At 41.7% G+C, this 23,343-nt stretch overlaps 1 protein-coding gene across 5 annotated transcripts in view; it reads right to left on the reverse strand.

The window, feature by feature from the left end:
* spop (speckle type BTB/POZ protein) overlaps positions 1-23,343 on the reverse strand; it is a 124,251-nt gene that overhangs the window by 20,381 nt on the left and 80,527 nt on the right. For all 5 annotated transcript variants that reach the window (XR_016086108.1, XM_088906328.1, XM_088906329.1 and 2 more), the window contains 3 exons: positions 18,749-18,876; positions 3,134-3,311; positions 5-60 (listed from right to left, as the gene is read on the reverse strand). Coding sequence is in view for 4 of the 5 variants with exons in the window: in XM_088906328.1 (XP_088762454.1) it covers positions 5-60; positions 3,134-3,311; positions 18,749-18,876 (362 nt within the window). In the remaining variant the exon portion in view is untranslated. The remainder of the gene's footprint in view (positions 1-4; positions 61-3,133; positions 3,312-18,748; positions 18,877-23,343) is intronic.

Raw genomic sequence — 23,343 nt, forward strand, 5'->3', positions numbered from 1 at the left:
TCACTTTTTTACTCTCCTCCATTTCATGCTCGAACATAGCGCTGAACACTGGAGACCGTGCTGCCGAACAAGAGAAGAAGAGTTTAAGCTGGGAAATGTCATGTTTTAAAACTCATGTCACAGAGCACCCAATAGATGAGTCCCAAGTGACCTTGATCATTAAACCATTATACACAGAGTCTACTTCACATGAATGACATTATAAAACAAGCGTTTGTGAACAATGCTAAGTTTACGGTTCTACTGGCACAGTTTAACGGCAATCGCTATGACCTGCAAGTCGATGTGGTCTAAAATCAAAATGATTACTGGATTATAGAGTAAATAAGGATTTGATCACATTTAGAGTGTAAAATAAAAGGACATTCCTGGAATTCATTACTCAAGACAGGGCTATGAAACTTAGGGCCTGGAGGACTGAGGATCCTCAGGATTTCATTCAAATGTCAGCTTCCTCCGTGGTTCTGGTCATCTAATCATTTGCTAAATGGGAAATACGGGGAAAAAAAAAAAAGGTCTTTTACTGAAGACTGAGAACAATCCACTTGATACAGGGAGCCATTACTTTAGCATCATACCAGCCAGTGGTGGCTGCTGCATGAAGATGGCAAGAACTTCACAGCCAATCGCATATCTGCAACCCCTGTCGGGAGGCAGGTGTCTGTGACATTTAAAGCATCAGGTGAATCTGATGCTTGTGTCAGGGGTTTGTGGTGAGAGAAGACCCCACAGTGGCCTGACAATGTTATAGGGATGGCTATGAGCATGCTGGCCTTGTCTGTCCAATACAGGAACAAGGACTGTAGCAGTGCTAACCATCAACTTCTGATCCTCAAAAATGGACTGAAAAATGTACAATTCTGTTGAAAAAACACTGTTCCCTAAGATTTCTTGAATCCTAATACTGGTGCACAGAACAGCCTGTTATCAACGATAAGATGTGGCATTTTCATTCTAAAAGGTATTAAAAAGGGACAGCTAGCAAAATAAAACCGTTTATAATATTTCAGTCTTTGATGCTACTGACATGAGAAAGAGAATATGAAAAAGTAACACAAATGTGAGTCAAGACAAAAGCATATGGCAAGTCAGCCTTCATCAAATGTATGTTAAATCCACCTGAACATATAACCAAGGGCTTAATTAATTTATTCCATGATTAGCACTTCTGCTTATTTTTACACCATTACATCTATTTATAAATCCTAAGATACAATAACTGATGTAGGAGCCAGGCTGACTTGTCTTCTGTACGTGTCCAAACCGCATCCAATGAAGACCAATTTGCTCCAGCAATGCAGTGCTGACTGTTGAAAATCCACAGCAAGAGTTCTGATTCACTTCTGAACTTGTACTGTACTGAGGTCCTGCAGTGTGTACTGAGCTTCTACAGAGTGTACTGAGTGTGTACTCGGTGCTGATGCTAGGAAGTGTCTTTGGAGCAAAAAAACTAAAAGGAGCTGTGACTCTGCAAAAGCAAGAGCAGCAGAACAGATGGAGTTTGAGGCGAAGAGCGACACTTCTGAAGCTGGAGATACATCTGCTAATAAAGCTATCCCTCTCCCTCCCTCATTTAACCTTTGAAACAAATTCCACTCTTCTTGTCTTATTCAAGAACCCTCCTGGGTGCTGCTTATTGGGTGATTCCCAGCTCAGGCTGATTTCAGGGACTTTAAAAAGAAAAGAGCAAAACCACAAACACATCCATCCTGGCCTACCGAGACTGGGAGCCCTAGACTGCAGCACGAGAGGAGTTCATCTGCAATGACATTCATCCAATGACAACTTACTACTGAGCATGAGGATTTACACGCAATTTTAAATATTTCTCTTCTGCCAGATTTTGTGTTCTGGGGCAACAATTGTTATGAAAAGATTGCTCAGGGTCATGGCACATGTTTCTCTCTCACCGTTGCCCACACCTGGGATCATAAAACCTTTAACAAGGCTGTTTGTATCTCTGTTACTTCTGAATTTTCTCCTATTTCAGATGTAAGGCATGAGACGTCTCCCTGAATATTTGTTTCTCTACCACCCCTTTCCAAACTAATAAGCTGTAACCTCCCCTCTGACCTCCTAACCCTAATAGTCCTTCTTACAGAAGAGCATTTTGCGACTTGAACAGCCAGTTTTGTCTGTCTAGGAGATTGTGGGCCTGTTACAAAAGGTTTAAGAAACCGAAATATGAGAGAGTTGACAGGTGAAACATTCATTCACTAAACTTTGTTCTGCAACACAGAGTATGAGAACTCAGGTCAGAGGCTAGTGGCTAATTGTATTAACTCTAAAACCACTGGAGTTACAGAAATCTTAAAAATATTGCACTGGGAAGGAAAATGACTCTTCCCTTCCAGAGCCATCCAGTCATTGATGGGTCCCTGTTTTAATAAACCTTCAAGCTCTGTTTGTAGCAATCTTATCCATCTTTAATTACACAGTAGTATGAAAAAGGTTTGTGCTCTAGACTAATGTTTACTTTAATTTACTCCTTTTTTGTGACAAATAAGGATATCATTTAAAGGAAAATTAAAATACACTATCACAGTAAAAATCCTTGAGCAATGTTTTGAGCAATTTTTAAAATTTTCAGATCAATATAATGTCTTTATATAATAAAACAGTTTATATCATTTTTTGTTTAACAAGTTAAAAATATTTGATCTTTTGAGGGTAATAAACTCTTGGGATTCATAAACAACCAGTAAAATTCTGATGTTTGCCACAACCTCACAACCCTTTGGAACACGCCGTCAATTTTCTCATTGATTTCCCAGTAAAATTCAGGAATGCATTCTTCTCATTGTAGATCTGCTTTGAAAGCTACAGCTGTGTCAGTCTAGGGAGCTGTAAGGCCTTGCTGGGCTGGTTTTAGCCTGTTTTTATAACAGCAACAGGTCAAACAGCATCTGCCTGGGCTGCCCTCTAGCCAAGCTGAACTGCGTGGAAACTGCCACAATTTAACACCACATGGTTAGCTGCTGCTCTCCTAAAACCAGGCCTTTAGATTTTAATTCTCTATATAAAGTTTCTGATTCAGGGACATTTGCTCTTGAACACATCCTACTTCACAGGGTCATTCCTGAAAGAGTAACAGAGGGATCTCAGAGCAGATTAGGAGCCGCTGTCGCCTTACCTGCGAGGATGGCTTTGTGCGCCTGAAACTCCTGGCCAGCCACGCACAAGGAGCAGTCCGTGAAGCGCGAGTTCTCCCAGAGGCCCCCCAGCTCGTCCGCCAGCCGGCACTCTGGCACCTTGACCATGTTCATGGTGTTCTGGCCAGAGATGTTCACCGAATCCTGCACCACGCTCACCTGCAACACAGCAAGCCCAGGAGATCCATCAGTGAGGGTTTGAACATAATGGCTGCAGATGATGATCCACCCCAAGTGCTTTACAAAGCAGTCTGATCCATGTCTGGGTTATGAGGGCTTTATCATAAGCCAAAATCAAATACCAACCCACTACTGTAGTTTGAGTAAATCTGTATTGATAGAGATGTGATATTTAATAGACTACAGTATATTCCTGATTCACTGGCACAATTTGTGTATGACCCTGCATCTCCTTAAACCTGAAACAGTTCGATCTACTGTGCAGTGGGAGTCTTTATTTGCTATCTGTCGATGTCAGGCTACATTAAGGCCTACGTCGCTAAAGACATTAGGAAACACAGAGGGTAGAAATAGGTAAGCACATGTCAAGTTTTCACAGAAACCAAAACCAGACATTGCCAGAGTGTGTCCCATTAATGCTCAGCTATGCCTTATACCGCACATTTTGTGATGAAAATTAGCAACTGCGATGTGTTGGCTATGGCACTGAACCTGTACATTAAAGTCCTGGCGTGTGGGTTTACGCCACTTTAAGACACTTTGACAAGGACCAGTATAAGACAGCTCATATGCTCTCAGATGGGCTTGCATCTGCTGTTTGGATAGGCCTTTTTCTTGGACTTGTTTCTGTAATGATGCCAAATCAGAAACTGATGGCTAAACTAATATAAACGTATGTGCTTTAAGTGACACGTCCCATCGGTGTCAATCCCATTCTATAAAACTCAGTGTCATCTAATACTGTAACTCGATTACAGAGCAACCAGACTGCCAATCATCAAGGCAGTGTTGATTAATTAAAACCACTAATATCCTCTACAAGCGACAACAGTGGCTCGGTCTGACTGGTATGTGTCTGTGTCCTGTGTCCTGCCATGGGTTATGTTGTTGGCTGTGACACTGGTTTGCTTTTGAGCTATATGACCCTACGATGACACAAAGATTGTCAAATACCCTGGTGCATTCTCTTCTGGGTTATTCCACTGTTAAATTAGACTTTGCTTGTATCTATTGATATGAATGTAACATTTAAGTGTCTGCTCATCAATGCTGTATATTATATTATATTTCTTTTAGCTCATGCCTTTTCTCTTATACAGTACAACTAACATCCCAGTTTCTGATGTAAAGCTTTGCAAACTGGTAATATGATATTCAGTAAAATGCTTATATTACACATTTTCAGCTCAGTCAAAACCCCTCATTCTAATGGGGGAACATCTAATAAATGAATTCCTTCATTTCTGTCTCCCCTTTGTAAAAAAGAAGACCATCACTCAAGCTGTATTCAAGCGATCAGGCACCCCTCATCCATCAGGTTCTACACAGCAAACACTGAGCCACCTCATTTATCATACATATACAGAAAGAAGGGGGAAAAAACAAAAATGCAGACAGATGCAGACTCAAACTCCTAGAGATGAGGGATTTTAATGATTCCCCACTCTCGCCTGTGCACATACACTCTGTGTCCATCTTTCTCTGTTTATGTATGTTCGTAATTGACTTTAATTTTCTGTAATCTGAGTGCCAGCTGTTTACCTGCTGCTACCTAATCTCCTGCTCGAGTCGGCAGAATACGAGATGAGCTCTTTCCCAGAAGCACTGGCAGATTAAACACATGGTAATTTGGAAACCGAGAAGGAAAAACACATACTGTACATGGCTAACAGAGCCCCTACTTTTATCTACCTATACAAATGCCTTTCGGCTAGTAAAATCAAAACCCAGGCTTTTGCAAACCAGCCTACAGAAGGGCAGGAGCTGGAATACATGGACATAGTTGTGTAGAAGTAGTACCAAAAGATTAAGACCACTCTGGTCTGAGGTTTCAGGGAATATCAAGTCGGTCTAACAGGAAACTCAGCTTAGCTTACACTCGTTCCATAGTGTAGCTGGAAAGTGCTACGCTCAGCAAGTGTGCACATGCTTGCATCTTTTGTCTTAGACTCATAACAATGTTCATTATTCTTTATTTTAGGGTTACTCTCAATTGTTGGCATTCATCCACAGGAGTTAATACAGCACTGTCTTCGGCAAATTCATTCCAATCCATGTCTGTGCAATTGTTTTAAACCCCACTGGATGGCCGGTTAATAAACTGCTTGTTAATTTCAAGTTCCTCTACAAAGTCTGGTTTCTCAGTAATCCTTTTCTCTAAACCAAAACAAAACAAAAATCTAACCCCTATCGGAGTCCTTACTATACTTTTAAAGGGAAAAGTCTCTGACTGTATGGAAGGTTGAATTAATTCCAAACCTCTAAAGAACAAAATATTTATAATTCTTTCACTCCTCTCTCAGTCTCTCCTTGTCTTTACTAGTCTGTCCTTCTCAAAGAGCACCAAAGAGTTTGGGATTCCCCAAGCAGAACAATAAGTCAAGAATTGGCAGGGTTGGGTGGGACTGAATGGGTGACCATCTGATTTTATGTCTCATAACCATAGCCAGAAGATTAAGACCAAGCAAGAATATCCTCAACTTGCAATGTAAGCATTAGAAATGCATTACAGCTCTATTCAGTGTGCTGACCCCCTTCGTGCACCGTGAAGTTCACAGTGTATAAACTGAGAGGTGCCTTAGCAGGCATCTCAGAGGACTGCATGCACAGTCTTGTTTCTCCGGTGCTGGTACAGGAGTTGTGGTGGTAAACCAAGCTGAAAAACTGGCATTTCCAGACTGGGAGGTGATGAACTTTCAATCCATCTGTCATCTGTAAACCATATCCGGGATGCAAAGGTGGGACTTAAATCAAACAATTTGCATGAAATGCAAGGAGAAAGACAGAATTCTGAATAGTCCATTAAACACAGCTGTGTCTTCAGGAACTGAAAATAAGAACATTCAAACTCAACACAGCAGTTGTAAATACCAGACTGGAATCGAACCATGTACTCTTGAGCCGTGAGGCAGCAGCAATAAATACCATGCCAATCTGGTACAAATGCTCCTATATAATCTCTCTTTCCTAGCGGGTCTGCTTGTCGGCACACCAGTCTCCATTTGGTGGTTTGAGCCAAATCTTTGAGCTGACGTTGCCATTAACTGTGACTGAGAAATACTCCAACCAGCGCGTCGCTCCGCCTGCTGTCGGAGTGGGGGGGGGGGGGGGGGGGGACAAAGTAATGGAGCCAATTCATAGAAAGGGATTATAAGGAGGCATGGGAAATTTGGCCAGGACGCCGGGGTTACACCCCTACTCTTTTCGAGAAACAAATGCTCCTATGTAATAAGGACTATTAATAGTGAAGTACAGTGTGCACGCCTAACACCAGCGGTCAACAAAGAGCTAGTGTTCGCCGGTGTGTTTCTAATAAGTATAAACTGTTGGCCTGTGACATGTACAGAGTATCAGCTCAGCACAGGCAGAGACGGGCTGTGTGGCACAGTCAACAAGCTCGCTGGCATGGCCTCACGGGAGTGCAATCTGGTTTAGCAGCAGAATAAATTTCCCATTTTCATCTCGGCTCTCAGAGGAGTGAAAAATTAACAAGGCGCAATATAAAGAACAATTCTCCAGGACTTAATGGTCATTCACTTACGGAGTGTGGGCAGTTAGATGAGAAAAGCAGGAATTAGCCATAAATCAAACTCCTCTACTGTTAACATGGGGAGAATATTTAAAGTAACTTTCTGCCAGTAAAAAACAAAACAAAAATAACTATCAGCATTTCTTTTCTTCCACAGCTGAAAAGATTTCCATAACGGACGGTGTAGGGCCTTCAGTGTAATAATGCAATGCAAGGCATCTCACTGATTCATAAAACCCAGACAGACGCAGAGGACAAGCAGGGCATCATGCTCTGACGAAACAAGCCGAGTGCAGGAGACTGACTGCCAAGGGCATGTCTTGAAAATAAAATGAAAAAAGATGCAGTTACTGCCCTGCTCAGTGGAAATGAAGCAGCTGTTACCGTGCTGAAAGTGCAGCATTCAAAGCATTTCGGTTGGGTTTTTTCTTTCCTGAAGCTCCACTGTTCTGTTTGAGAGCAAGACAAACAGTGTAGGTTCAAGAGGGGGCCTTTAATATGCCATTTTCTGCTGAGGAAACATCCCTGAGTAATATTAGATTTTGGTGGTGGGAGTTGTTCTTGAGAGAAATTTGAAAATTAAGATGACTTCTATCAATCTTTCTGACTTGTATTTCCTTCACCCTATCAAAATGATCTATTCACTGTAACAAGTCATCTACCTATAATATTTAATCTGTAATTTACTGTTACTAGTTACCACTGTTCTGTCCTAGTTATTTTTAATTTTATCTCTCAACAGTGAAATGGGTTTTCAATGCATTGCACACTGTGAAGAATCTGTTAATGTATGTTAACAGAGATGGCCATTCACCCTTCTCTCACACACAGGAATTGCCAGAGCTGTGACTTGCCCTAAAACACGGGCATGTGGGCATGTGGAAGGAACAAACAATAAAGGTTATTTCAGGAAACCCATGGCTCTGTAGAGGAAGAAACCTTTCTTAGTTTGAAGGTTTTATATTTTCAATAAGCTTATCTACTAATTCATGCATGTATTAAATAATGATTACTGGCATGGTATTTCTCTCCATGAAACAGAGTTCAGAAAAATGTGTGAAATACATTATATCAATTGAATATTGCAGAGGATAAATGTCATTTATTAATTTTATAGCCAGTCAATTTTACATTGTACTTACTGAGGAAAACGCTGCAGAAAGATACACTGTAGTTGCACACACAACATTCCCAACATCTCAGGCAATGCAAAATCCTTGTTTGGGAAAACCAGTGGACAAAACCCCCTGAGATACAACTCACTCAGCTAAAAGGCCGGCTGTGCCTGACTACCCTCATTGCAATGGTCCAACTAAGGAGCAGTTTGAGAATGAAAGGGGAAAAAAAAGTCTCCATTCCAGAGTCCCTCAAAAACCCAAACTCTCGGCTCTGGTGGCATAAATCACTTCCCAGGATGTGCGGATCCCTGGGCAGACAGCAGCCCATCAGTCTTCGGCAGTGACAGGAATTAATCATTCGCTCATTAGCAGCTGTGAAAGCTGCTCCATCAGGAAACCAGGAGGGAGGGAGCAGCAGCAAGATGGAGGGCTGTGCTGCCAGCCACTGGCACAGGCAGCCAGGAGAGCCGAGTGATCCAGGCCCAGCAGGAAGGAGAGAGGGAACCTGACAACCTCTTCCCAGAATTCACTCATTCCCAGACAGACACTCTGATGGGTTTTAATGTCTGATCCCTGTATTCCCTCCCAAACAAAGGCAGTGTTTTCCAGGTCTGCTCTGGGAACAGCACAGCAAGCAGCTCACCAATTACAATGACCACTGCAAGAAACACTTCCATCCACACTGACTGCTTCTGTGAAACTCATTCCCATCTATAAGCATTCACAAAAAAAGTCTCTTAACCAGCTTAATCTGAGCTGACTACAAACACATCTAAAACGCTGTTAACACTCCCTGCCCTGAATCTCGCAGGCACCGCAAAATCTGGACTAAGACCCAATTTCAAATCATGCACTAAGGGATTAAGGCTCTACATGCTGAGCACGGAGATGCTGCCAAGTACTAATGCAAGCTTTTCTACTTTAATTTGCTACATTATTTGGGGGGGGGGTTAATTGTGTGTGTAATTCTACTGTCTGACCAGGGAAGGTGTTAATTTTATTCTGCCTGGGTGAAGCATATCATTATTTGACAAGATGCTGAGACTATTTTTAGAGCTAATTTTTTTCTTCCTGGCTAAGGTGGTTTAGCATAGGCAAATAACGAATACCTGAGCAAATACGGCCACAGAGAATCCCCAGAAAACACAGGACATAGACAGGGAACTAGGGAGGTAAGCAGTGAACAGCAAGCAAAATTGACTATGATCTCCCTGTTCAAGTCAGGAGTTCGCCTCCTGCCTGAACTTTTAATTACATCTCTGGCCTAATGCTGTGCTAGTGCAGTGCTAATCTGACTCTGTCCCCCAAATTTTAGGCAGGTAATAATGAAAAGCAAGGTATCTCAGCACCTGCTGGCTCTTGCAGTTTTTATTCATTTAGCTAGCACTTTATTCAAACTGAGCTATTCATTACTTTATAGTGTTAACACTTTCTTCTTTCTTAGATCACCTCAACTCTTCAGGTCCTTAAAGCTGAACAGCAAACTTCTGAACACGACATTCTGAAATCGACAGGGAAAAAAGTGCATAAAAACCGAAACAGGAAGCTTTTCTGGAGTCTTACTGAGACGAGTTAAAGGAACCAAATCTCTTTATACTTCAACACAGAAGATTAGGAAAGGACTAATTCAAGACCTATTCAAGATCCACAGTGAAGCACAGCTAGCAGTGATGTAAAAATAAAAGGAAATTATTTTGATACTGTGTAAGGGCGACAGTTCGTTGCCAGAAGGGATGTGGAAATCTGGAACATGCTGCCTAGCACTGCTGTTGGGACCGATTCCCTGAGATCTCGAGCTCGAGTGTCTCAATGGCATACTCTCCTTTGTCCTTCTAAGTAAATGAGAGGAGTTTTGAAACATAGTTTGTATTAAATTCTGATCCTACCCAACTTTTCAAGAGGTAGATGAAGTTGAAAGTGCTTAATTAAACCAATAATTCAATTAAAGAGTCCAGTAAGCTCCGCAATTAAGAACTCAGCTGGAAAGAAACCAGGGGGACTGCAAATTAAGACAGAGGTTATGAGCCCAACAGCCCCTGCTGGACTGCAGCCCCTCAAGGGCTGTCTCTCCTCATGACTTCCAACTCCCCGATCGTCCTGCCTTGGTAACAGAATTAAATACTGCTGTTTAAAAAAAATTTAGAGAACAGGAATATAAATAAATCAATTTAGAATGTGTTATATTTATCAGGTTTGAAAGCATAGTGTGTCTAATCCATTGTGATTAGTTTCTGCTTAGAATAATTGACAATTAAACAAGCATTAAATGGAGTAACTCACCCTGCGTGGAGAGGAGATGAAAGGACTGCATCTGAGCTCTAAATTTGTACTCAACTTCTTTTCTCGTTCATTTGCAGAGCAAGGAATAAAGCAAATTCCACTATAAATCATAATTTTACAGCTGTGCAAAACGCTTGCGGCTTATAATTCTGAACTCTCAAGGGTACCAAGTGTATTAGGACATCTATATAAAAAAGACTGTTGTTTGGACACGTTTAACCAGTGAGGCTGTTTCCTCTGCAAATTTACTAGGAACACTCAAAATATCCGTTAACTTTAACTCATTCAGCATTCTTTGGCCTTTGTTTTCAATTTGTTTTGGGGAAATAAAACGTGTCATCCCCAAACCAGGCTCCTTGAGAACAACCCCCATGGTCAAGTGTCTGATTCTGGCAAACTGTTGCTACATATATCCTTGTATATGTACCCTTGTAAGACTGGTGCTGCAAGAGTGGTGGAGATGAATTATGGCTGTTAGATCAGTAATGTTGGAGAGGGCTTTATCAGAACACATCAATAGAATTACTGAACACTCTTCAGTGCAGATATCATTTCATTTGTTACTTCACATACACATCAATAACAACGTTCTGCAGCCAGGGTATAGTACCCTACCCTGACAAACTCATTGTAAACTATTACAAGTCACATTTTTATATCATATACACTGCCAGTCTTCTGTTCATCCATTCAAAAATATTCAGCTAACTTTTAACTCAATAGTTGGAAAACAAAAATACTTTGGACATTTTCTTGATGGCTTCCCCTAACTGTTAATCTTTTAACTGTTAATCTGTTGGCAGCTATTTTTGTTGCACCTTAGAGACATAATGATATGTTTCAACTAACAGATGCTCATTAACTGAACAGGTTAGCAACAACACTTCTGAAGACCAGGACCCTGCAATAGCCTGGAGTTCCAAAGAGAGGAGGACCCAATGCCTCAATAACATGCTGAACAAAGCTGTCAAAATTTCCAATCTTTAGGCATAGACACTGAAAGTCTTGAAAAAGGTTAAAGCTCTCTTCCTGAGGCTCTCCGCAAGATTGATAGCATAAAGGAGAATTAACTTTGAAAACCACAGGTCACATATAGTTAACTGTCAACATTTAACACATCACAAAGAAGAAAAAAGTTCATTAAGTTCCCAGGAAGTTTACCTTTTTCAATTATTTTAAGGACCAGTGAGTTTTTCAATCATCTACACGCGCAATCACGTCTAGCTGAAGCTTTTAATAGATATGTGATCTTTTAACTTTCTGGCTTGCCCCAGTGTGAAACTAATCAAGAGGGTTTGAAAACGCGTAGCAGTCTCGCTGAGGCAGAGAAGCATAACAACAAAGTAAACAGCTCTCTCTCCTTTTGTTCCTGGTGATTGAATCTATCCCATTTTATGCAGAAGCAGAACTCCATTGGTATATGAAAGTATTGACAATTAATTCAGGCATGGCAAAACGAGCTGTTCAGGACTATACACCGTGAGACTCTTTCTTTAGTTTGAATACACTGTGTGGTCCTTACAGGTACATGCTTGCCCCTCTCTTTGCTCAGGATTAAAATAATACGATATTGATCTGGTCATTTTACAGCAGATAAGGGTGCAGAAGACAGGTGGCTAAGCTGCGAGGTGATGCAGACTGTATCAGCGATGACTTGAACAAGCTGAAGGTGTCACTGGATTGCCCAAAATCCAAAACATTTCTTTTTTGATTGATCTGACTCAGATGACCTACCAGGCCCTGAAAATGACATTAAAATACGGTGCAACGGTATAATCTGAGACGGCCACTTGATCGTCCCAAGTCACTCAATCCACTGTATTCTATATAATTGGCTTGTGGATGAACACTATGTAAGTGCTCAGCTATTGAAGTAACATGAAGCAGTGGTTAAGGCCCCTCGTAACTGGAGGGTTGTAAGTTCACAGTGCAAGTGGAGCCCTGTTGTTATTGTGCCATTGAGCAAGGTAATTCACTCAAGATTGCTTTAGAAAAATAGAAGGGTAAATGGGATCAAGTGTAAGTCACTGTGAGCAAAAGTGTCTTTCAAAGAAATTAATAACTACAAAACTGGCATATATTATCCAAGGCTTTTGCTGACACTTGACAGAAATGCTACAACATTATTTCTTCAGAACAAGTAAGCCATTGATTTGGAACTTCTCAAATATAAGCACACCTGCTTCAAGTAAGCATTATGAGATAATATATCAAAACGGTGGCATTGAAAAATAGGAATGTGGCCACAACTTTAAACAACTGTTATTCAAAACCTGCTTAGACAAGTGAAAACTAATTTGGCATTTATCATCCTGGGGTCAGTGCAATTACAATATACTAAAAAGGTATTTCTACATGAATCCAGGGGGATACTTGACCACAAATGTATTATGAAAATTGAAACTGTTTTTGTAAATTCCACTAGGCTGTTATCAGCAAGTGCAATTGGATTCAATGTTGCAAAGTGTGTATTCCTACATAAAAAACAGCTCCAGGAAAATTGATCAAAATGTTCCATGAAATGCTTTTGCCGACTGACTGTAAAACCAAGCAACACCAAACATGATAGGGAAAAGAATGGGGACATTATAATTTAAACATGAATAACAGTGTCCACATTTGATAATGTGACATTGACTACTACAAGCACAATTATTTTAATGTGATGTGTCTTTGCTGCATTCTAGCAGATATTGTTAATATTAAATTGAAAAAAAAAGATTCAGAAAATAGAAGATATTCTGCCCATTGTCAGTATGTTCTAAACAACTATCATCTAGGCACAGCAGCATGAAGATTTTTGCATTCTTAAAATATTGCTTAAACCACTGTAGTTAAGGTAGCAAACCTGCAGTAATGGATCAGTACTGTACTGGATTTCTATAAGGGTTCAGTTAGTGTTCATGGCTGTAAACAGACATGTTTCTCACAAAAGAATCTTACAGATCATTTTAATTCTGAGATCAAAGCTAATTTCATTAGAAACAAAAATAGTTTCTAAAGGCAAATAATTGATGTTCTTCTAACTAATGTCCATTTAATAAAAACTGATATTTTACTATGCTATAGTACTTCACAACAGTATGCATCATGGTTTTCAGGTAATTTTAATACCTTCTTCTTTCCTTGCTGCTAAGATACATCCTAAAACTAAATGGCGGTTTGCTAAACATCAGTATTCTGTGACTAAAGAACTTGCTTGGAAGCTGTCAAAACTACTTGCTGCTCTAGTACAGCATCTCCGAATTGTACTTCTGCTCAATACTCAAGACAGAAAACAGAAATGACTGCAGCTGCACCCAGGGCAGAGAAGGTAACCGCTGTGGAGCGGGAGCAGTGCCTTCTCTCTGCCGATGGGGTCCAGCTCCGCTTCCCGAACGCCGGGCGGCAGTGGAGAGGCGGGAGAAGCGGCTTCTTTCTATTCCCAGGAGCGGAGCAGATCCGAGGACCACGACATGGACCGGGCAGTGTGTTCCTCTCACCAGGCCACCCCACCACTCCAACTACTGCTCAACCACAGGCAAGGTGGCTGCTTCTCTCCTATTGCTGTGGGGGGGGACTGTGTTTTCTATTTTGGTCGCTCCTAATATGAATTTTATCATCATTTAATCATCGGTCTGACATATTTATCCCAAGGAGACTCACCTATTAATACTCTTGCATTATGTATAACTGCAAATTCTAAACTCATATGTAAATGAGTTACATGGTGCTTTACAAATGAGAGCGTTCTAACAAACTGCAGGATACACCATTACCTAGGGCACGTCATGACCCACAACACCCATGAACAAATCCTTACTTTACTAAAGATGTGCTTTATTTGGCTACGGTAGCTCATTCGAGAGCATTTATTTCACAATTACCCTCATATAATTTTCTCAGGTGACCTCTTTTACAAACAGATCTTTGTTTGTTACCTGTGTTTTCCAGTCTCCTTCTGTAATCTAATGATGAGGAAGCAAACGTATGCATCTCTGTATCCTTTGATGCTATAGGCAAATGTAATGTGAGCATGTGCAAAATGTAGTCATCTTGCACTGCCGGGTCACAGGTATGTGCAGGTCACTCAGTTCTAGAATAAGTCCATAACAGTCTACCTTTCATTATGTTCTTATGAAATGATATTCAGACAAAAAGCTTTGGCCAAGATTTTAAAGGCTTACACTCGATTACAGATTTCAGCTGTATATACGTCTCTAGATGAAACTGAGGAGCTGTCCTAAAGGACAGAATAGACAAGGTGTGGAATTCCAAAAAAACACTGAGAACCACACACATGAAGCAGAACGGACTGTCATTGAGATGCAGACAGTATGTGGCTCCAATATGTGTCGGAAGCCACTTTAATAAGCCTCGTAATCCCTAGCAAAGACTTAACACGCGGTAAAATAAATAAACACCTCTTCCCCAGAACAGACAGAAGACTTTCTCATCAGTGTCAGAGCCCCGCTGCAATGTAAACAGCAGCTTTCACACATTGCCAGGCAGCTCTCGCCGCTCTGGGGCCAGAGACTAATAAAAGTAGCACCGAGACTCATTATGAGTGTGACCTGTTGTTCATGATCTGTCACATGTCTTATTGAAACACAAGGCCCTGGAAGGAGCCAAACCATATTAATCGTTAAAGCTGCTAATTCTGCAAAAAAAGCAAAGCTTATGCGACAAAAGCAAGCAGCCCTCCCCCAGCTGATATCCGTACTTATTTCCATGCTCTTCGCCCGTCAAACTCCAAGAACAAAGGACTCTTCATAACTCTCCTCCCAATTTCCCTGTTTGCTTAATTTTAAAATGTTGCTTTTTTACTAGGGAATGTGTTTCAAAGACACCAAGGCGTAAATCTTTCTGCAGGCAGCATACCTACAGAAAGAGGTCACTGGTGCTCTGGGATCACTTTTATTCGGGTTTAAAGAACCAGCGAACAGGTGCCACAGCAGAACAGACGTCAAGACGTTTTGCTGTGGTGTTTCTGATGACTGCAGATGTTGATATAAGCATTTGTCAAGGTGTTCAATGTAAAATTACCTATTACAAATCATTTGCCATTGGGTGGACATATGATCTTCATGAAATGTCTTACTAATAATTAATGTACTACTGCATATAACATCATCCAGACACAAAGGTGTCTTGTATTATACATTATACAAAGCTTTAAACTGAAGTGTATCCAGGTGTACCAACCCAGTTCCAGTTCATGCCAGTCACTTGGACAACTACCAAAAACTGATATAAAACACCACTCTAGTTCATGCGGGGCTCTGGGAAGACAACATCTGTGCGATTTCTTCCACCGTCTTTGAGCACGCCAGTTCAGATCTGAAGGTCGGCCTTTTTGCTGAAGATACAAATGAGACATTTCAACAGAACCCTCATTAAATTTCCTTTGTGGCGACCAGTACAAAGAAGCCATGCTGCTCTGTCTGGCGCTAGGGGATGCCAGGAAATCTGACTTGAAATAACGGCCTTGGGGAGCCACAGTCTCTCGGCCGGGCTCCCAGCTTCCTGCGCGCTTCAGGGAAGCAGGACCCCAGGCAGGGACCAGTCCATTCAGACAAAGAGCGCCTAGAAAAATGCCAGCACTCACTTCCGCGCTCTTCAGCAGGGATGCTACCTTGCTGATATTATGCTTTTTTTAATCCTTTTTTCCTGCTGGCATTAAGCCAACAGGAAGCCAGGACCAGCTGCACCAGTGTCTGAGATGGGCACATGGCATATGGTACGCCTGTGAAAAGGATGGGTGCTGTCATGAGCAAAGTGATTTTTTTTTAAAAGGAGCGGAGGAACAGAGACGGAGAGGGAAAAAAAATTCCAAACATCAGCAAAGAGCTAATTTATTCCACAGGATAAGTTTCCCTGCTGGGCACAACAACAGGAAAAGTAAAGATGGAGAGAGATGGAGGGAGAGAGGGAGAGGAAGAGAAGCTCAAAAACAAGTATGAAACAACACAAGTGCTGCTCACTGGCTTTTATCAAGTCTGCAATGGAGTGAGGAGCTGTTTTTAAGCTTGCCGTGTTGTCTTGCAGTGATCAGGCTGGTGTTTGAATACTGGCGACAGCATCTTCTGTCAAAGCTTCAGAGGGCAATTAGAAAAGACACTTTCTTTCCTCTCAGAAAAGAGCCTCCTTTTGAAGGCTTCATCCAGTAATGACAGGGCATTGTAGCACCTTAATAGGAACAATCTTGGTAATAAATACCTTCAGGCGTCTGGGGCTTTGACACTGGCAGGGCAAAGCTTACACAGCAGCGTTCCGCCATGGTGCTCTGCGAGATTTCCAGAGCTTTTCCAGAAACGTTTCAGGACCCAGCATCGCTGTATTCTGAGGGCAATACTGTCAAGCGAGTGGTAAAGGGAGTGCTAGAGTTAGAGTGATCAGTCCGTTTACGTTCTGGGGGAGGAGTCCATGACCTCTGAAGCGAGCCAGGAGAATACGACTAGTCATCGAGCAGGTGTTTTCCCAGTTGTCCCTGCACATCTGTCAGCATGGTGCTGGTGACAAATGAAAAAGTGTACTCCCTGGGACAGAGCTCACATGAGGTGCAAGCAGAGCCCTGCAGCTCAGATAGCATCTGCATGAGCCTGGACTGTGTCATTAGGAGCCTCGGTTAGCATTGGTCAATGAGACAGGAATCCTGTTTGAACCTGGCTTGTCATTGACCAATAACACAGGGATCCCCCAAACACTGCCAGGATTGGGCAGGCCTGAGTCAGTGAGGCTGCTCTTGACGTGTTGTGGAATAGAGGCCCCTGGGATATTCCCGTGTGCAGTGCTGACAGTGAGAGATGCATTCTTGCCCCAGTAGGTTCCAAGACACCTTCAAGGCACTGTGGAGCTTGCAGCTTATAAAATGATGAACAGTTCTGACAGGCAGGCAAACCATAGGAGAACTTGCACAGCTCCTCATTCTCCCTTTATGGCTCAGGGATATGCAGGGAGCAGCTCTGACTGACAACTAGTGATTCCAAATCCCAAATTACCTACAGGTGATCACAAGGACTCACTGTTACAGCCTGCTTCATCTCTCCTCTCCAGGTCATTTTATTCTATAGACTTACAACAACTATCAGTCACTGAACTCCCGTAAAAACCCTGACATAACATCTAATAGCTATTGTATTATTCTGTATTTGTTCTAACTGAGCTCTCAGTTACTTAATATAAGCTTTAAACAGTCAAATAATTACATTAAACAGCCCATTTGTATTGTTCACAGCTCTTAACAAACTGAAGTTTTCAAGATACCTATAAAATATCTATAGAAATACATAATACCTAATTAGAAAAATGTGTAATAAAATATATTAGCTCAATTAAGTGATAATTGAAAGTGAAGCAAAAACCAGAGGTTAAAGACCCTGCATAGCTGAAAAGAGCTGATGGGTAGATTTAATCGGAACAATGTAAAACTCCAGGCACACAAATGAAATGAAGAGCTGGAAACAGGAAGTGTGTTACACAGAGTCATCCATGTGTTGGGAGCCTGTCCAAAAAATACGTTTATCTGGAAGCAGACTATTATTACGTTAAATTTTTACCTTGTCCCCCAGTTTTCCCCCTCGTGATACCCTCAGGGTTAATTATAATTGTCTTAAACAGCCTCCACGTTTTTAAACATTTATGGATGCATGCATTACACAAGGACATTAACATAGCCAGAATGTTAACCCTTGAAACATCAGCTGATTGTTGGAACAAACGGAGAATTAATACCACTATTATGCCCCAACTTGAAAAGTGTCCAACAATTTGAACAGACACCAGTGACCCAAATACAAATCAATCAGTACATCTGCAGTGTTACCACCAGCTCTGTAGTCTGCTTGTGTCAGATCTCAGAAGCTAAGCAAGGCTGGTTCGGGCCAGCACTGGGATGGGAGACCTCAAAGTAAAAGGCTGCTGTTCTAAGTGGTAATAAGTATGTGGTAAACAACCTGTCCTTCCTTAAATTCAGCTTCAATTCATTTTCTGTAGTAACTCTACACTTGACCCAGCCTGCTGTATAGTGGGACTACTGGTGCAGCATTGCTGCCATGTCACCCAGGTGGAGGCTGTACTTCAATGGTGGATGAAGACTGTTCCCTCCCATATGTAAAGTACTTTGGAATAAGGATGAAAAGTGCTATATCAATTTGCATGAGATTGTATTATTTTGTACTTGCTATGTAAGTGAAAATCATTGTTTTTTGTACTTGTTACTACCCTATAAAACATTTCAATTTTGTAACTTCATAATTCCTGGTGTAGTTAATTGCTGGGCATGTGATTTCCACAAAAGAACAGCCATATGTCAAATTATATTCAAACCTGTGTATCCTTAAAATATTCCTTGAGTGAGGGTTTAATACCAATAGAAATAACAATATAGTTAATATGCATGAGCTTGTGAGCTTTAAAGGCTGATGAATACGGCTCAGTCCAGCAAATGCTATCAGCAGAAGAAGCAGAATTAATACCAATATCAATAAAATCAGTAACAGCAGCCCTACCTCGCAGAAGAGGGTGAGTTTGTCATCGGGCAGCAGTCCATTGGCTTCATCTAGCAGGAAGTCCCTTCTGATGAACTTCTTGAAGCCCCAGTCCTTCCCCTGGACAAACCGGTACGCCCTCTGGCTCTCTGAGCAAACAGACACAGGACACACCTTCTCAGGGATCTCAGGTACATGGGAGAGGAGAAAGCTGACCTCAGAGTTCCATCTTGGAAGAACTTCAGGATGAGTTTTTGGCCCAGTCCCATGTGGGCCAGCCACACGCACTCAGGTCTGTGACAGTTTTCTACATACTGTTAATGCTATTGTTTGGCTAAATATTCTGATCAGGATACATAAGCATAAGGAAAATAACATAAAAAATGACAGCCCAACACCTGAAAACAATGCTAACAATGCTAGAGGTCCACACTAAAAAGTAGTGGACAATGTCTCAGATGAGGTTTGATTTCATTATACTATCTTGTTTTGACTGCTCTCTAAACTCATAACAGGAATAGTTATAAATGATTCATGGTAAAACACACAATAATATTCTCATATTTAAGGTGAAGAAACTGCGGGGGATTGCGATGGTTAGCAGTGGGAAAGGAGGGTGTAAGTTACAAGATTTGTGCAAAAACTCTTTTTTTCTCAACCTAGCTGCACCCTCACTGGAGACTCCTGGTGAAACAGCAAGCGAAACAGCCAGAAAGTGCACACTGCAGTTCAGGGTGTATGACTTGTCCTGTACTGTAGAGTTAAGCTTTGAAAAGATGAGCCAGCCCTGAGCCTACTGGGAAACATGACTTTCCTGCTCATCTTCACAGCTGAAATCTGAGGACACGACCATCAAAAACTTCAAACACTCATTTCTGAAGAAAAAGAAAGCTGGTTTAAAATTTAAAAAAAGCTTTTGATTTCTGAGGATCAGAGACGAAGAAAGGAGCTGGAACATTTGTTACCAACTTGTTTCTTTAAGCTTTAGATCATAAGAACAGTTACAAATGAGAAGGAGCCATTCAGCTCATCTCGCCCTTTCAGTAGTTAGCAGCTAATTGATCCAAGAATCTCATCGTGCCGTTTCCTGAAAGAAGCCAGGGTATCGGCTTCAACATCCTGGCTGAGTAGCTTAGTCTGTGCCTTGGATTTTGAACCCCTGTATCATGGCCTCTCAAGGATTTCTCTGTTCAAGGCTAGAAAGGATCACTTCCTTCAACCTGTCAGTGTAGGACATTCCCTTATGCCTTTTTAATTTCCTTTAATTCTTTAAGCCCCTTTGTGTCAATTTAATGCCTGACCATCCGAAACAACTTCTGAGAACTCTTGCATTTGTTGGCTTTTCATGTGCAGTGCTTCTAGACAGCAGTTGAGACTATTTTCCTCCTCTGCTTCTCCTGCTACCCTAATTCCTAACAGAAAGTGCACCAATCTGTTAGATTTGTGCTGCTGGACCTGGGCTCGGCTGCTCTCTCTCATTCTTATGGCCTTTGTCTTACGTTTCCTTATCATGCATTACTGCTTAATCAAAAAGCCTCCTCGGAGCTGAAATGAGAGGAAAATAAATGTCCAAAAAATATAAAAATGAACATGAGTACTAAGACCAACCATGTAAGAGATGTAAAATATTTTTACATGTTTTTCTTTGTCCTTGTGTTCATTTGTATGTTTTTATATGTGTTCAGTTATAGATTCTTAACCAAAAAATACAAAGGCAACAATGCACCATGCACAAAACGAACATAAAAAACATTCCCTCTCTTGCTGCAAGGACAGGTGTAGACACATGCTGTATCTGTGGGAGGGTGCTGCTATTAACATGACAGGGATCAGTATATCACTGTTGCACTGGCTTGGGACAATGCTTCCCTTAGACTGCAAGTTTTTTAGCAAATCACAAGCATGGAAAATTTATTTCTAGGCCAAAACAACAGTTTTTCAAATGTAATACAAAAAGGGAAAACAGTTAACTTCATCAATGCACAGGCAAAAGTCCGATAAGTCACTGAGCCTTAACCACCTCCACAGTAGCATGATGCTTTTCAAGCTGTGGGTACCTTTGTGCTACACTGTCACAGACCAAAGATGGGCCTCCTGTGGTTTGTAACCTTCCTTAGGTTCTTATTTCTGATTGTCTGGCAAGTAGATCAGACAATGAAATCTGACAGCATAGCCCTATTGGGAAACAATGTCTGACATCTGTTTATTGTAAGACAACCACTTCGGTAATACAGGACCTGTGTCCCACTTTCACAATGACACCGGGCATTTTTCATTCTTGGAATGAGCAGCTACAGCGGAGAGCGGCGGGGAGAGTCCTGTCATTGTTATATTAGCCGCTGCTTTATGCCGACACCTGCAAGCTGTGAGATTTCACTGCAAATTACCTCCAATATCCATTTTTCATATGCAGACCATTTCATTTCACTCCACCTGTCAATCTCTGTTCAATATATTCAGCAAATTACACTGGGAGTGTATACACTCAGTTTTATTAAATGCAAAATCCTGAAGAAATGTAGCACCAGTGATAACTAAAAGCCATCAGAGAGGTAGAGAGCAAAACTGGATATCAGTGGTAAAGGGACATGAGTGAGGTTCTGAAAAATATAGTGTTGTGCATTACTGTGTATTACAATGACTAAAGTAATGTTTCAAATTGCTCTTTTCATTTGCAAAATCTTAAGATTTCTTTAACCTATGAGTTTTTAAGCCCATCACGCTTAATGAGGTTATTGAATGCAGAAAAGCATCCTCAAACTCTGTCTGTCCAATGTCACTCACAGCCCCCAACCCAGTATGTCAACCAACTTAAACCTGTTCAGGATGGGACCAATGAAGATAAATCTTGATAAACTTCAATACAGAAATGACTCCTCTACTGAGAGACATCAATGCATCTCTTCTGCTCTGATCTGCCCTAGACTGACAACACAAATGCAACAGTATAACAACCCACACTGACATTAATGTGTGATTAAGTTTTTCCAGCTGGATAGCTGGTTGATCTTGGTCCACCCTTCCTGTAGTCGTAAAGAGTCTATGAAGGTCAGAGATGGTCCTAAAAACTTTGTCTTACTCGCGTTGACAAATTCCACTGTGCTTGTTATAATTCTTCAGGCCCGTTCAGCAAAGACAGATGTGGGAATCGGCTAATCAAGGAATACTTGCTTTGGTATTCTACAGATCGTCTGTTATTTACTGCCAGATTTTACAAATGATCCCCCTCCCATCCCAGAAAAAGAGCATCTAGTGTCAAATGCAGTGGGGGTCTGAAAAAGTGAATTTTTAGGCTTTTTCCTCACTTCAAATATTTAACTAGGAAAAAGGGAAGCCTTTGAGATGGCTGCTCCAAAGAGCATCCTAGGGAGATGACAGGAAAATGCCTAGGCATGGTCTTTTATTCCCATACAGAGTGCTGCTCTGAAGCCAAGGGTGCTGGCTGAGAAATACTGGAGGTCAGCCAGCTTGAGTCAAAGCAGTCCGCACACCAGACTGACCCTTTCAGAGCCCATTTAGAAGTAGTGTGCGCTGCTGATACTACTGGGGCTCGGACGCTGGAACAAACCCTGTCTCGGGGATACAGATGGAGAAGGAGCCAGTAAAGAGATCTTTGCAGCTTGAATGCATAGCTAATCTCGGGTCTCTCCCTGTTCCAGTCGCTCTCTCTCTCTGCGATATCTGGATGCCAGCAATCATTTAGTGTGCCCAAGACCATCTGTCTGTGCCTCTGCAGGGCTGGCTGTAGTGTCCCAGTGGAGCAGAACGCTCTTCCCCAGCCAAGCACAACAAAAGAGCAAAAAGAAAAAGGTGCAGCCTGTCGCTGGAAAGCAGGGAGAAGCAGGGCTACCGGGATTCCTCTCTACACTGAATGGAACAACGGGCTTTAAAAGACAATGTGGATTTCACAAAAAACAACATTAAAATCCCCTTTGAAGCCCTCCTTCGACTTCTCACAGTACGCACAAAGTTAAACCTATTGCATACAGCTAATGTAGCTCAATGTAATGGCCTCAGGAATGACAGGTTATTTAAAAGTACTGTATGTGTTCATATAAATTGCAGCACCAGGGACACAAGTGCAGCATGTGGTTAGGATGGCTTGATTGCAAGCCAGCTCTTTGAAAACCTACTCAAGAGAATCCTGTGTCAGAGATGGACAACCAAGGCTCCAGAATGGCTTAGTCAGTAAAGACATCTGAGAGGAAAGAGCCAAGGGTTCCGTGAGCAGCAGTACACAACTGAATAACTGCAGCAGAGATTGGATGAGCTCAAAGTCATCTAGGGTTTCCTTAGCTTGTGACGTTAAGTGTGGGATCTCTGCTAGTCCCATCCGACACTTAACCCTGTAGCACTGGGACTGCAGGGTAATCGAGAATCAGAGAGTCACAGGGTGTGTGGATGCAGTCCACACCTTTCATTTGCTGGTACAACAGATGGCATCCGGCAGGCAAGAAAACGTCATAATCAACAGATTACATCACCTCATCTCCTGTTCCCAAACAACTCTCTCACTCAGCCAACATCACCCAAGCACCAACTAACCAGGTAATCATAAAAGATTAATTAACATTTGGCCAAAAACATTTAATCAAATCTGTACACTTTATTATTCT

Source organism: Atractosteus spatula, chromosome 26 (assembly GCF_055471065.1).
Source record: "Atractosteus spatula isolate fAtrSpa1 chromosome 26, fAtrSpa1.hap1, whole genome shotgun sequence".
Taxonomy (NCBI): Eukaryota; Metazoa; Chordata; class Actinopteri; order Semionotiformes; family Lepisosteidae; genus Atractosteus; species Atractosteus spatula.